Raw genomic sequence first — 15423 nt, forward strand, 5'->3', positions numbered from 1 at the left:
CTTACTTTGTTCAAATGAAAATAATTTAACTTTACATTAAAACTAGTATCTACTAACTTAATTTCCTCCTTTTCCAATTTCTGTGACTGTCAACCCTTTGTGTCTTCCTACCTCCTTCCTCGCTTGCATGGAGGAATTTGGCCCCTAACATTTTGGCTTCCCCATGATCATCATTATGGAACACAGTCATTATGTCTTTCAAACAAGAAAGACAGTGTATGAAAATTAGGGTTATTTATTTCAAATTGGTATATTTTTAAAATTATGTAGTATTAAATTTTAGGAATTTTGATAGTGAGTGCTAATAAAATGAATATTCATATTTATTTCTTCTTACTATTGCATTTTAAAAACTGTATTAATTCTAAAAATTTCTTTTACATAGAAATAAATTTCAGTTATCCTAGTCCTGGGGTGTTTGGGCCTTAAAAATATCTCAGGAAAAGTAAAACACCACCCTTGACTTACTTCCTACTAAATTAATGATAGTTTTATTTTTAATATCTTTAAACAGAGAACTTGATCTAGGTGCAAAAATAGAACTCCTTCACTTGACAAGTCCTGAAAGAGAACTCCTTTTATTACCTTGTCTAAAAATAATTATGTCATGCGCCTGGGAAAGCAGATGTCCTTTAACCTGATTGTTGGTGATCTCTTACAATGTGAAGTTGAGAAAACTGTCTTAAGTCAATGGGCCATTACTATGAAAATTTCTCTTATTTTGTCTACATATATTAGATATAAAATTTCCTACTGATATACCTTTATTGTATTAAGCTGATAAGAGAGTTATTTAATTATTCAGAAGATTTTTTTTTTAATAATAAATTTTATTTTTATATTCCCCCATACAATTGCAAACGCCCCATTCTGACCCCAGTCCTTCCCCTCCCGCCCCCCACCCCCCAAAAAGTGTCTCTGGTTCATAGTTTTTTGTTGATTTTGATTTTCAATTTCTTATATTCATTTTCCTGGTCCCTTATTTAAGTTTTCTAGATTCCTGCTATGAGTGAGACCATCCGGTATTTTTCTTTTTCTTTTTGGCTTATTTCGCTGAGCATGATCCCTTCCAGCGCCATCCATGTTGCTGCAAATTGCATGTGTTTATCTTTTTTGAATGCTGAGTAATATTCCATGGTATATATGTACCACATCTTCTTGATCCAGTCATCTATTTTTGGGCATTTGGGTTGTTTCCAAAGCTTAGCTATTGTAAACAGTGCTGCTATAAACATAGGGGTGCAGGTGTTCTTTGGAATTGATGTTTCTGTGTCCTTTGGGTAAATCCCTAGGAGTGGAATTGCTGGATCATATGGAAGCTCTATGTTTAGTAGGTCCAGAAATCTCCACACAGCTCTCCATAGTGGTTGGACCAGTTTGCACTCCCACCAACAGTGCAGAAGAGTTCCTTTTTCTCCACACCCTCGCCAACATTTGTTGTTGCTAGTTTTTTTAATATGTGCCATTCTCACTGGTGTGAGATGGTATCTCATGGTAGTTTTGATTTGCATTTCCCTGATTACAAGTGAAGTTGAACATTTTTTCATATGCCTGTTGGCCATTTGCATTTCCTCTTCAGAGAAGTTTCTTTTTAGCTCTTCTGCCCATTTTTTGACTGGATTATTTTCTTTGATGTTGCTGAGTCTCATCAGCTCTTTGCAGATTTTTGTGATCAGTCCTTTATCATTAGTGTTGGGTGCAAAAATGTTCTCCCAGTTGGTGGGGTTTCTCTTTGTTTTTGTTATTGTCTCTTTTGCTGTGCAGAAGCTCTTTAATTTGATGTAGTCCCAGCTGTTTATCTTTGTCTTCACTATCACTGCTTTGGGTGATGTGTCTGTAAAGATGTCTTTGATGTGCAAATCCCGTAGTGTTTCGCCTATATTTCCTTCTATGTATTTTATGGTTTCAGGTCTTATGTCTAGTTCTTTAATCCATTTTGAGTTGATTTTTGTGTATGGTGTGAGGTAGTGGTCAAGCTTCATTCTTTTGCATGTAGCGACCCAGTTTTCCTAGCACCATTTATTGAACAAACTTTCTTTGCTCCAATGCATAGTCTTTGCTCCTTTGTCAAAGATTAGTTGACCATAAATCTGTGGGTTTATTTCTGGATTTTCTATTCGATTTCATTGGTCTGTATGTCTGTTCTAGTGCCAATACCATGCAGTTTTGATGATTATGGCTTTGTAGTATAGTTTGAAGTCTGGGAGTGTGATGCCTCCATGTCCTTCTTTTTTTTTCAGTAGAGCTTTGGCTATTCGGGGTTTTTGGTGATTCCATATGAATTTCATCAATAATTGTTCTATTTCTTTGAAGAATGCCATTGAGATTTTGATTGGAATAGCATTGAATCTGTATATTGCTTTTGGTAGGATGGCCATTTTAATAATGTTTATTCTTCCAATCCATGAGCAGGGGATGTCTTTCCATTTCTTTGTGTCTTCTTCTATTTCTTTTAACAGTGTTTTATAGTTTTCTTTGTATAGGTCCTTTACCTCTTTTGTTAGATTTATTCCCATATATTTGATTTTTTTTTGTTTCGATATAAAAGGGATGGTTTTTTTGATTTCTTCTTCTTCAGATTTATTGTTTGTGTATAGGAAGGCTACTGACTTTTGCGTGTTGACTTTGTATCCTGCCACATTACTAAACTGATTGATGAGTTGAATTAGTTTTTCTGTGGAGATTTTGGGGTTCTCTATGTATATTATCATATCATCTGCAAATAGTGATAGTTTGACTTCTTCTTTTCCTATTTGGATTCCTTGGATGTCTTTCTCTTGTCTTATTGCTCTGGCTAGGACTTCCAGTATTATATTGAAAAGCAGTGGTGAGAGTGGACATCCTTGTCTTGTTCCAGATCTTAATGGAATTGCTTTCAGCTTTTCACCATTGAGAATGATACTGGCTGTTGGCTTGTCGTAGATGGCCTTTATGATGTTGAGGTATGTTCCTTGTATCCCAAGAATTTCAAGGGCTTTTATCATGAATGGGTGTTGCACTTTGTCGAAAGCTTTCTCAGCATCTATTGATATTATCATATGGTTTTTATATTTCTTTTTGTTGATGTGTTGGATAACGTTGATTGATTTTCGGATGTTAAACCATCCTTGTGCCCCTGGAATGAATCCAACTTGGTCGTGGTGAATTATCTTATGGATACATTGTTGGATTCTGATAGCTAAAATTTTATTGAGGATTTTTGCATCAGTGTTCATTAGGGAGATTGGCCTATAGTTTTCCTTTTTTGTGTTGTCCTTATTCGGTTTTGGTATTAGTGTAATATTGGCTTCATAGAACGTGTTTGGTATTGTCCCTTCCTTCTCAATTTTTTGGAAGAGTTTGTGAAGGATAGGCACTAATTCGTCTCTGAATGTTTGGTAGAATTCATTTGTAAATCCATCAGGTCCTGGGCTTTTGTTTTTGGGGAGGTTTTTGATTACCATTTCAATTTCGCTAATTGTAATTGGTCTGTTTAGGTGTTCTATTTCTTCTTTATCTAGCTTTGGGTGATTGTAGAGTTGTAGGAATTTGTCCATCTCCTCTAGATTGTTGAACTTGTTTCCATATAACTGTTCATAGTAGTTACTGATTATTCTTTTGATTTCTGCTGTGTCCGTTGTGATTTCTCCTCTTTCATTTATGATCCTGTGTATTTGTGCTTTCTTCCTTTTTTCCTTTGTGAGCCTGGCTAGGGGTTTGTCTATTTTATTTATTTTTTCAAAGAACCAGCTCTTGGTTTCATTGATCTTTTGGATTGTTTTTTTAGTTTCAATTTCATTTATTTCTGCTTTGGTTTTTATTATTTCTTTTCTTCTACTGGTTTTTGGGTTTTTTTTTTTTTGTTCTTTTTCTAGATCTTTGAGCTTCGAGATTGGTTGTTTCTTTGAGTTCTTTCTTGTTTTTTGATGTGAGCTTCTATTGCTATATATTTTCCTCTTATTACTGCTTTTGCTGCATCCCATACATTTAGGATATTGGTGTCCTCCTTGTCATTCAATTCAAAGAATTTTTTAATTTCTTCTTTGATCTCCTCGTTAGTCCAGTGGTCTTCCAGTAGTGTGGCTTTTAATCTCCATGAGGTAGGATAGTTCCTTGCCTTCTTTTTATGATTTATTTCTAGTTTGATGCCTTCGTGGTCAGAAAAGATGGTTGGTATGATTTCAATCTTGGTGTATCTGTTGATGTTTGTCTTGTGTCCCAGTATGTGATCAATCCTGGAGAATGATCCGTGTGCGCTGAGAAAAATGTGTACTCCGTTTTTTTTGGGTTTAGTGTTCTATAGATGTCTGTTAAGCCCAAATGCTCTAGGTCCTTATTTAGAGCTTTAGTTTCTTTACTTATTTTTTGTCTTGTTGATCTATCCATTGTTGATAGTGGTGTGTTGAAGTCTCCCACTACGTATTGTTTTCTCTGATGTCTGTTTTCAGAGAGGACAACAGTTGTCTGATATATTTTGGTGCTCTTTCGTTTGGTGAGTATATGTTAATGAGTGTTATTTTCTTCTTGAAGTATTGTCCCCTTAATCATAATGTAGTGACCATTGGGGTCTCTTTTTATTTTTTTGAGTTTGAAGTCTGTTTTATCTGATATAAGTATAGCTGTACCTGCTTTCTTTTTTGGCCCATTTGCTTGTAGGATTGTTTTCCATCCTTTGACTTTGAGCCTATTTTTATCTTTTGTAGCTAAATGTGTTTCCTGGAGACAGCAAAAGGTTGGGTTTTGTTTCTTAATCCAGGCTGCAACTCTGTGTCTTTTTATTGAAGAGTTTAGTCCATTTACATTTAGAGTTAATATTGATATGTTAGCATCTGTATTTGCCATTATGTTTGTCTTTCCTTTGATTTTATTTATTCTTTTAATAACTTTTTTTTTTTTTTTTTGGTCTTCTTTCGTTGTTATTCGTCCCTCTGAGGTTCTGGCTTTAGGATTCCTTGTAGTATTTTTTGGAGTGGGGGTTTATTTGTAATGAAATTCCGAAGTTTCTCTTTGTCTGGGAAGGTCCATATTCTTTCTTCATGGAGGAAAGAGAGCTTTGCGGGATAGAGTATTCTTGGTTGGCATCTGTTTTCTTGGAGTCTGTTGACTATGTCCCTCCACTCTCTCCTTGCCCGTAGTGTTTCTTCAGAGAAGTCTGATGTCAGCCTGATTGGTTTTTCTTTGAATGTTATCTGTTTCTTCCCTCTTGTCAGCTTCATTATTTTTTCCTTGTCCTGGATTCTTGGGAGCTTTACTATTATGTGTCTTGCTGTGTTTTTCCTTTCGTCTTGGAAGTTTGGTGTTCTTCTTGCTTCTTGTATATCAATTTTCAGCTCCTTCTTCGCATTTGGGAAGTTCTCTTCAATTATCTCCTGGAATATTTTCTCTGTTCCTACATCTCTCTCCTCTCCTTCTGGAATTCCTATAATTCTTATATTTCCTTTCCTCATGGAGTCAGATAGTTCCCAAAGTCTTTCTTCGTTCTTTTTCCTTCGTACTTCTCTTTCCTTTTCTGTTTTGGTTCTTTTTATTTCTGTGTCTTCAAGAGAACTTATTCGTTCTTCCATTTCATCTATTCTGCTTTCCTTGCTTTTCCCAGAGTTCTTTAGTTCCTCCATTAATTCTTTGATCTCCTGCATTTCTTTTACTTCCCTCTTTAGGGACTCAATTTCCTTCTTCTGATCTATCACTTTTTTAATCATGGCAATTTTAAATTCTCTTTCTGGAAGGCTCAGAAGTTCTTCCAAGTTGCTGTTGTTGCAATCTGGGGAGTGGTTTTCTTTTTGTGGTGTGCTTCTTTCCTGAGGAGTTGTTAGGTTGCGTGTGGTTCTTCTACTCCCTATTGTCTGTTTTCTAATTTGTCGTATGCGTTGGGACACTGTGTTGCTCGGACTGACTGGCATCTTGGGTGAACTTCTCCGCTCCCCTCTGGCTCTTCCAGGAGCCATCTCTGTCTTCTGGGGGAACTTTCTGCTGGTTTTAGGCAGTTTTTACTGAAGAAATGTCCCTGTTCTCAAATGGCGAAGCGGGATGCAGTCCCTGCGCCTCCAGTTTCAGGCACACTCTTCTGCGCACCCGGTCTGCCCCGGACGTGGGTGCCTGCTCCCTCTGTGGGCTCAGACTGCTGGTCGGAAGGGGCCTGGCGTGGAATAACTTCCCAGCTGGCCACTGGGTCCTCCAGAAGCCTTCTGCCCTTTTCAAGCAGTCTTAAGAAATTTCCTGTTCTATGGGGTGTTAGTGACTTTTTTTTCCTGGTCGCTAGGTGGCGCCAGAGATCTCTCCTATTGTCCTTGGGGGGCTGTTTTTCGCCTCCCCCCACCCCGTGGGACAGGGAACAGAGCGGGAATGGTAGGGTACACCTCAACAGCTTTGGGGTGCTGTGTCTGCCTTGTGCCCCACCGTCGTGGAGAACCCACGCCCCGAATTTTCGTGCCCCGGGTCTCAGTTCAAAGCCCTCAGTTCCAGGACGCGGGCTGTAGCCCAGTTCAGTGGCGCGGGAATGGCGCCTTTTGCACCGCTCCCATGCCTGGGTGCGTGGTTCCTGCTTACTCAGGGAGGGACCTTCACCTCAGTGAGGACCTCCGCGCGTCTCCCCGCAAGCCTAGGTCGTCTCCCTGCAAGCCTAGGTCGCAGGCGCGGGGACCTGGGCAGCCGGGATTCCGGTCTGCACTTGCTTTTCAAGCTTGCTGAGAGCGCCGCGTTTCCGCACAAGCTTACTGGCAGCCCGAGCTGTGTGTGCGTCTCCCGGGGTCTTTGTTCTTCTCTAATGGCGCCCGGAGCTGTTCGCTCACCGCCGTGGCGAATCCTGCAGGGTTCGCCTCAGCTCCCGTTCACGGGGTGTGGTGGCTGCAATAGTTCCTTTCCACTCTCAGTCCCGCTTGCTGCGTAGTTTGTTCTTGTTGGCCGTTTTGGTTTGTTGTTTTCCTCCTCTCTGCTGGTCGGAGAGTGCCGCCTCTGTGGGCGGGGGAGGGGAGCAGGGTTCTGCGCTTCCCTCCCTTCTAGTCCTCTTTTATGGCCACTTTCTTCTTCGGGTAGTTTGCTGGAGTCGTCCGTTTATCTTCCGTGTCCCAGTTCTCACTGGGACCTGCCGCTTTTCCTCCCTATTAACTTTTTTTAATGGGAGATCTTACTCGCAGTGTCTCCTGGCAGCCATGTTGCTCCGCCCCCCTCCAATTATTCAGAAGATTAACCACATAATCTTCTGATCATCACTTGTAGAAGTATATATCCTGACTTGGAAAGATGTTTATGTTAAATAAGAAGGCATACAAATACACTTTGGCCAGGATAATTCCATATTTGTTTTTAAATTTTAAAAACAAATGCATTCTCAGAATGCTAATGCATTCTGAGAAAGACAGAAGTGGGTAGGGAAAGTCTAAAGAGGATAGGCATTAAAGTTTACCAGTGATAATATCCAAGTGCTGAGATATTTTGGTAGGTGGTTAGCAGTATATTTATTTTTTCAAAATAAGAATGCACTATTTGTCTTTTGAGAAAGAGATATACACCATTGCATGTGGTTGAAAACAGATTCTTCATTTACTGACCAAAATGTTGTCATGTACAATTTGAGGAACTTCTGTCTCTGGAGCAGACACATGAAAAAACAGCTTATCATACTTCCTCTGGTATTGGCAGATAGTGAAATTATATAACAGGTGTCTGCCTATTTTTGTAATTTAATCATCTAGATTATCATTATTTAGTTGTAGAAATGCTAACACATTTTTTAGGACAGAATTATAAAATCATGCTTTAAAATGTTTGACATAAAAAATGTAAAAATTGTGCTAACAATCATAAATGTACCATTTTAATAGTTTTAATTTGCTTGCGTAATACCATACTTTTTCTTATAATTTCATTTTATTAAGGTAACATGGTTCAGAAATAGAGGGTCTCACCTCTTCAGGTGTATGTTACCATACCATTCCCATTACCAAGGCATCCTTAGTCCTCCACTGTACTACAATTTTTAAAACTTACCTTTTTGCATGTCTTTATAATTTCTTCTATCTGGAAACTGTACTAGCTTAAAACTTTATTTATTTGATTTCTTTCAGGTCAGTAAAGTGGTACACTTTTAAATGTTATATGGTTCACTGATGACCAAAATTTTTCAGAAGAAAATATATTTTATAATACAGCTAGAAAGCCTTCATTGTAGGTGCTAGTGCATATTATTTTGATAGAGAAGATAATATTTTTTCTTTAGTGAAATTTATAGTGCATTTTTTTGTGGGATGTAGCAAAGTGTTCACTTGTAAGAGACTAAACATTTTAATAAATGTTTCTGTATCTATACAGGTATGCACTCCAGAAAGCTAATAACAGACTTCTGAAGATCTTCTTGGAAGTTGTAAAGACAACAGCAGCTGTTGAAGAAACAATTGGTCGCCATGTCCTTGGTATTCTTGATAGATCTAGTAAAGGCCAGTCATCTCTCAGCTTGATTTGGAGGGCAGAGGCAGAGGCACCTCTAAAGTCATGTGTCCATGAGGAACACCCAGGAGGTATTAGTTTTATATATTGCTGAACTATTTTCATTTTCTTCAGTTAATCTTGTTAAGTTCAAGCCACTTTACTATGTGTTGAAAATACAGGAGATGTTATAAAAGTATTTTCTAACTTAAAGATCACCAAAAGCACCACTCTCAAACCATTGTTATTATATAGCATTTGCCAAATGGGTATCTGAGAGTTATCATCATACATACTCAGTTACTATTGTGTTACATAAATCAGAAGTTATTTCATTTGTCCATCAATAAAAGAAAATTTCTACATCACCACTCAGTACTCTTCCCAATTTATCTATGAAGTCTGGGCAACATCTTGAAAGTACCTTATGTATAAATTAAGGCAAGGTTAGAAATAAAGCACTTATACAAGTCAAACATCAGTTTCACATACATGTTAGATAGTTAAGAGAAAGTCTTATAGAAAACCTGAGGGTTGGTCTTTGGACTGTCCTATAGGTCCTTTTGGAAAAGCAGTTTGAAATATAACAGAATTTATGTGGATACAGAGAATACATCTTGACATGACTTAGCCATCTTCCCGTCTTCCAGCTATGTGGGCTGAGCTTGTCTTTGAATTTCTTGTTTTCACATTGCTGAACTTCAGTCTCTTGTTGTATTTAATTCCTTGTTCCTTGCTAAAGAGGGAATCAAGAAATCAAAAAGGGGTACAGTTTTTGTCAGACAGAGAAAGATAAGGTCTGGAATTTTACATTAGAAGATTGAACCTCTGGGGCCCCGCTGGTGGTACAAAGGGTTAAGTCTCAGCACTATGAAGCTGCCCACAGCCACTGCAGCACAAGTTCCATCCCTGGCCAGGGAGCAACCCATATGGCATAGCAAACCTCTCCTGTCTTGCCACTGCTCCCCTCAGCAGTGTATTTCAGTCAGTCCACCTGTTCTGCTCCCCCTCTTTCTGATGAATTCTCTCACCCCACACCTCTGGCCTGTACCCAGTTGTTGTATGCATAAATAAATAAATATTTTCCGGGAAAAAAAGATTGAACCGTACTCCATTGCCGTTCCACACCCAAGTACTTCTTTCCCCGTTAGAGATTGCTGTTTTAACATGTCAATTTATTTGCTTTTTGAGTACTTTCTGTTTGCTGAGTTTAATGTGGACAAATGAGAAGAAATTATCTCACTTAGAGAAAGGTTTTCCTAATTGCATTTATGCCAATGGTGTGTTTCTAAGTGCAAGAAAAATCTTAATTTGGAATTTTAAGTAAAATCATTTTAAAAATAATCCAACTCAAAGATAATTTTTATTAAACTGCTTATAGTAAAATAAAACTGTATTTTAAAAATTTCCTTCTAAATTCAACTCAAATTTTGTAGTATTTTACAAATTAACTTCACTATTGTATCAAAGGCTTTTTTTTTTTTTTTTTCATATGATATCTTGATGTTTAGAAAAGAATGGGGTAATATTTTCTTGGTGTCTCTGTAAATGCTTTTATTATCTTATGCATTTTAAAAAAGCAATTATTTCATAAATTGATTTTACTTAACCACATAGGGGTATTTTACTGTCCTGCTAAGCACTAGTCCATATTCACACTCGTATTCTGAAGAATGTTGTATAGATTTCTCTGGGTGGTTGCTGAAGTTTCAGCCATAGCATTTCCCAATGTGTGTTAGATATGTCTGTGTCCCATTTTAGGATATCCAATGATATGATACGTTTTCAGTTATAAGCAGTTTATTCAGTTCAGTTCTATAAACATTTACTGAACAACTTCTTTATGCTCTCTGCTTTATAGCAATTCAGTCTAATGAAGGAGGCACTGAGATTCCAATTCAAAGCAAGATAAAATCATAGTATTTAATATTTTACTTCAAACCATTTTGCTTTTATTTTCATCAGTTGAATCTTTTAATTATTTTACTCTAAGTTGACACTGAAATATTAATAGCAAGATACAAGAGAACAAATTCAATCTGTAGTTCAGAAATACAGTGTACAGAATAACATAATGGAGATAAAAGTTTTGCTGGTATTAGAATCCTTGGTTATAATGTCATTTTCCATTTATTTACTTGGTTTGATGTGTGTGTTGGGCAATATTGTACTAGTTTTACTAATGAAATTCTGATTACCATTAGTATTGTTTGGGACACTGGCGATCCATTTTGTGTCTGGAAGGAAATATTAATTAATATAATTATAATTTTAAACTTTGAATTTTTAAAAAAATTTTGTAGGATAAGCTGGTTTTAATATATTTACACTGTGTTTTCTATGTAAGATTTTTTCTGATTTTTAATGATGGCATTATTGAAAAACTAAAATGATCTCTTAAAATATATTTTAAAATGATAAACTTTTTAAAAAAATATTTTATATTCTTATTTATAAAACAAAAAGTTCAGTCTTAATCTGATTATGAAACAGTTTTTGCTTCTCAGTTTTCATATGTGACTTTTTGTTGTTGTTAGTAGCACTTGTAATCTATTTTCAGCCTTCAAGTCTGAACGTGTTTGGATAGTAAACATGTATGAACTTGTTAACGCTCTAAAAAAAATTAATTGATTTGCTAATGTTTGCTTCCTCATGAGTAACTTTCTTTATGAAATTGAAAGGAAATTTTGAGCCACTGTGAAATCATTTGAACTTGAGTGAATATTAGACTGGTTCGTAAAAGAGTTCCCATCTAGGTAGTCAAAGAATATTTCCTTTAGGACTGTTCGTGATGATTCAATAATAGAAAGCTTATGATTAGAAGCCAGGAATTGAATCTTACTTGCTGCAACTTCTTTTATGGACAGTGTGAGGTTATAGAAAGAATGCTGCATTAATTATCAGAAGACCATTTATCCTTGTTCTAGCTTGCTATAAACAAAATATCTTTGTTTCCCAGGACTTCAGTTCACTTTACTCATGTCAAGTACAAGAATCAGACTAGAGTAAGTGGTTTCCATTTGGAACCCTAGAGATCTTCAGAGGGCCTTTGTGCAGAAAATGTGCTGTCATATCACCCACCCCTCTTTAACCTAAGCAGTTTATTGTCATCTATGTGGAATTAACATGCTATAATCCTAGTCCCGATCCCCATTCATCTTATTTTATATCTTCAACACTTCTTACTAAGGCAATTTGAAGTAGCTTTTCTAACCAGTCTACAGTTTGCTTTGTGATTCACAGATTTGATGTTATCTTCATACTCAAAAAATTATTTACCTCCCTGTTATTTGTAGCAAAACCTCCAATGTTCCTATAAACTTGTAAGACCATTTACAACTTGGATCCAGTCTGCTTTCTAACTACCTACCTTTTTTCAGCTCTCTCTCCTACCTCATCCTCACTTCTCTACATACTTTCATCCCATAAAGCCTTGACTTCCTATCATATTAGACTATTTTTCCTCAGATTTGTCAAATTTTCTGTATCAGATTGTGTCACAAGAATTTCACTAGACATTCTCAGTATTCATTAATGTCTAGTGTCAGACGACACTAGAAAATGTCACTAGAATGCATTTACTTTCTCAGATAAAGATGCTGTATATAATATAGGTATATTCAGCTTTTTAAAACAGTTATAAATGTAATATTTCTTCCATGACTACTTCAAAAATTTCATTTCTTTTCTAGACTGTATTTTATTTAGTAAATTTGTTATATTCGTTATACTGTACTTTATATGAATTCATTTTGAATTGCCAAATAATTTTGAACTGATGAATGTTAATCCTTTTTATGGAGACATTCAATTTTGAATACATGTAATAATGTATTCAAAATACCAGTCAAGTTGATACCTTTGTTTTTTAATTTTGAGAATAAAAATAGAGTCAAAATTATTATCTATTACACTAACACTAAACTGTTACACTAAGATTTTTTTATAATAAATTTTATTTTTATATTCCCCATACAGTTGCAACCCCCTTATTTTGACCCCAATCCCTCCCCTCCCGCCCCCTACCCCCCATAGAGTGTCTCTGGTTCATAGTTTTTTGTTGATTTTGATTTTCACTTTCTTATAGTTATTCATTTTCCTGGTCCCTTATTTAAGTTTTCTAGATTCCTGCTATGAGTGAGACCATCCGGTATTTTTCTTTTTCTTTCTGGCTTATTTCGCTGAGCATGATCCCTTCCACCATCATCCATGTTGCTGCAAATTGCATGTGTTTATCTTTTTTGAATGCTGAGTAATATTCCATGGTATATATGTACCACATCTTCTTGATCCAGTCATCTATTTTTGAGTATTTGGGTTGTTTCAAAAGCTTAGCTATTGTAAATAGTTCTGCTATAAACATAGGGGTGCAGGTGCTCTTTGGAATGGATGTTTCTGTGTCCTTTGGGTAAATCCCTAGGAGTGGAATTGCTGGATCATATGGAAGCTCTATGTTTAGTAGGTCCAGAAATCTCCACACAGCTCTCCATAGTGGTTGGACCAGTTTGCACTCCCACCAACAGTACAGAAGAGTTCCTTTTTCTCCACACCCTCGCCAACATTTGTTGTTGCTAGTTTTTTTAATATGTGCCATTCTCACTGGTGTAAGATGGTATCTCATGGTAGTTTTGATTTGCATTTCCCTGCTTACAAGTGATGTTGAACATTTTTTCATATGTCTGTTGGCCATTTTCATTTCCTCTTCAGAGAAGTTTCTTTTTAGCTCTTCTGCCCATTTTTGGACTGGATTATTTTCTTTGTTGTTGTTGAGTTTCATCAGCTCTTTGCAGATTTTTGTGATCAGATTTATGGTCAACTAATCTTTGACAAAGGAGCAAAGACTATGCATTGGAGCAAGGAAAGTTTGTTCAATAAATGGTGCTGGGAAAACTGGGTCGCTACATGCAAAAGAATGAAGCTTGACCACTAACTACCTCACACCATACACAAAAATCAACTCAAAATGGATTAAAGAACTAGACATAAGACCTGAAACCATAAAATACATAGAAGGAAATATAGGCGAAACACTACGGGACTTGCACATCAAAGACATCTTTACAGACACATCACCCAAAGCAGTGATAGTGAAGGCAAAGATAAACAGCTGGGACTACATCAAATTAAAGAGCTTCTGCACAGCAAAAGAGACAATAACAAAAACAAAGAGGAACCCCACCGACTGGGAGAACATTTTTGCACACAACACTAATGATAAAGGACTGATTACACTAAGAATTTTTAAACCTATGTAATAGCAAAGATTTAAAATGATTTCGTGCAATGCAGGGTTGGGTTCTTCAGCCAGTAACTTGTACAGAGGAGGTGCTTAGTGAATATTGAATTATGTTGAATACAGATCTTGTATCTGAAACTACTTCTGATGTCATTATTACATGAGATTGAGAGAGCTGATGGCACAGCTCCTTATTTTTTTAATATTTTTATTTTATATATATAGATTTATTACATCATCCTTCATTTTTGTACAATGTATGATTTCCTGTGAAATTCCCACCACCAATTCACCTGTGCACCATCACCATAGTCCCTTGTGCTCTTCCTACCCCTACCCTGATCTCTCTCCCTCCCCTACATTATGTCTCTGGTCTGTGATTGCCTGTTGATTTTGATTTTTACTTTATTATAGTTATTTTTTTTCCTGATCCCTTATTTGGGTCCTCTACATTCCTCCTATAAGTGAAATCATCCGATATTTTTCTTTTTCTTTCTAGTTTATTTTGCTGAGCATAATCCCTTCCAGCTCCATCCTTGTTAATGCAAATGGCATGAGTTTATCCTTTTTGATTGCTGAGTAATAGTCCATTGTGTATATATACCACATCTTCTTGATCCAGTCATCTATTTTGGGGTATTTGGGTGGTTTCCATAGCTTACCTATTGTAAATAGTGCTGTAATAAACATAGGTTTGCAGGTGTCCCTTTGAATCAATGTTTTTGTGTCCTTTGGGTAGCTACCTAGGGATAGAATTACTAGATCATATGGAAGCTCCATATTAGAGGAACCTCCATACAGCTTTCCATAGTGGTTGGACCAGTTTGTAGGAGAGTTCCTTTTTCTCCACATCCTCACCAACATTTGTCGTTGCTAGTTTTTTAAGTATGTGCCATTCTCACTGGTGTAAGGTGGTATGTCACTGTGGTTTTGATTTGCATTTCCCTGATAACAAGTGATGTTGAACATTTTTTTCATATACCTGTTGGCCATTTGCATTTCCTCTTTGGAGAAGTGACTTTTTAGCTGTTCTGCCCATTTTTTGACTGGGTTATTTTTTTTTTTTAAACTTGATTGAAGACTTTATGGTACATAAAAGGTTTTTTTATAGTTGCTCTCAGCTTTTTTCACACTGACTTCCATTGTATTTGGGTGTTCTATGCTCGAGATTGCTCAGCTGCTGCTGTTGCCATTCATGAGCAGGGGCTCTCTTTCCATTTCTTTGTGTCTTCGATTTCTTTTAACAGTGTTTAATAATTTTCTTGGTATAGGTCCTTCACCTCTTTTCTTAGGTTTATTCCAAGTATTTGATTTTTTTCAGTTATAAAAGGGATGATTTTCTTGATTTCTTCTTCTTCAGATTGATTTTTACATATAGGAAGGCTACCAATTTTTGTGTGTATTTTTATTTATGCATACAAGAACTGGGGTGTATGCCAGATGTGCAGGATGTGAGAGGATTCACCAGAGACAGAGTGGGGAGCAGAACAGTTGGATCCACTGAAACACACTCCTGAGGGGAGCAGTGGGCAAGACAGGAAAGGTCTGCTGCACCATGTGGGTTAGCGCCATGGGTAGGGATTGAACTCATGCCACATGGCTGGTGATAGCTTGATAATGCTTTAAAACCCTGTGCCATCAGCAATGTCCGGCATAATAGCTACTATAGTAAGATATTTTAATAAAATGTCTCTTTTCTAGAAAAATATCGGATGGTTTCACTTATAGCAGGAATATAGGGAAACAAAATAAGACATCATTGTAAAAAAAATAATAGCAGTACAAAA

The 15423-nt window shown here is 36.7% G+C and overlaps 1 protein-coding gene across 2 annotated transcripts in view; it reads left to right on the forward strand.

The window, feature by feature from the left end:
* AKAP9 (A-kinase anchoring protein 9) overlaps window positions 1–15423 on the forward strand; it is a gene marked incomplete at both ends in the record, with an annotated part of 150113 nt that overhangs the window by 73035 nt on the left and 61655 nt on the right. For both annotated transcript variants that reach the window (XM_084230039.1, XM_084230040.1), the window contains one exon: window positions 8287–8492. In XM_084230039.1, coding sequence (XP_084086165.1) covers window positions 8287–8492 — 206 coding nt within the window. The remainder of the gene's footprint in view (window positions 1–8286; window positions 8493–15423) is intronic.

The sequence above is a fragment of the Talpa europaea genome (assembly GCF_964194135.1).
Source record: "Talpa europaea genome assembly, chromosome: 3".
Lineage (NCBI taxonomy): Eukaryota > Metazoa > Chordata > Mammalia > Eulipotyphla > Talpidae > Talpa > Talpa europaea.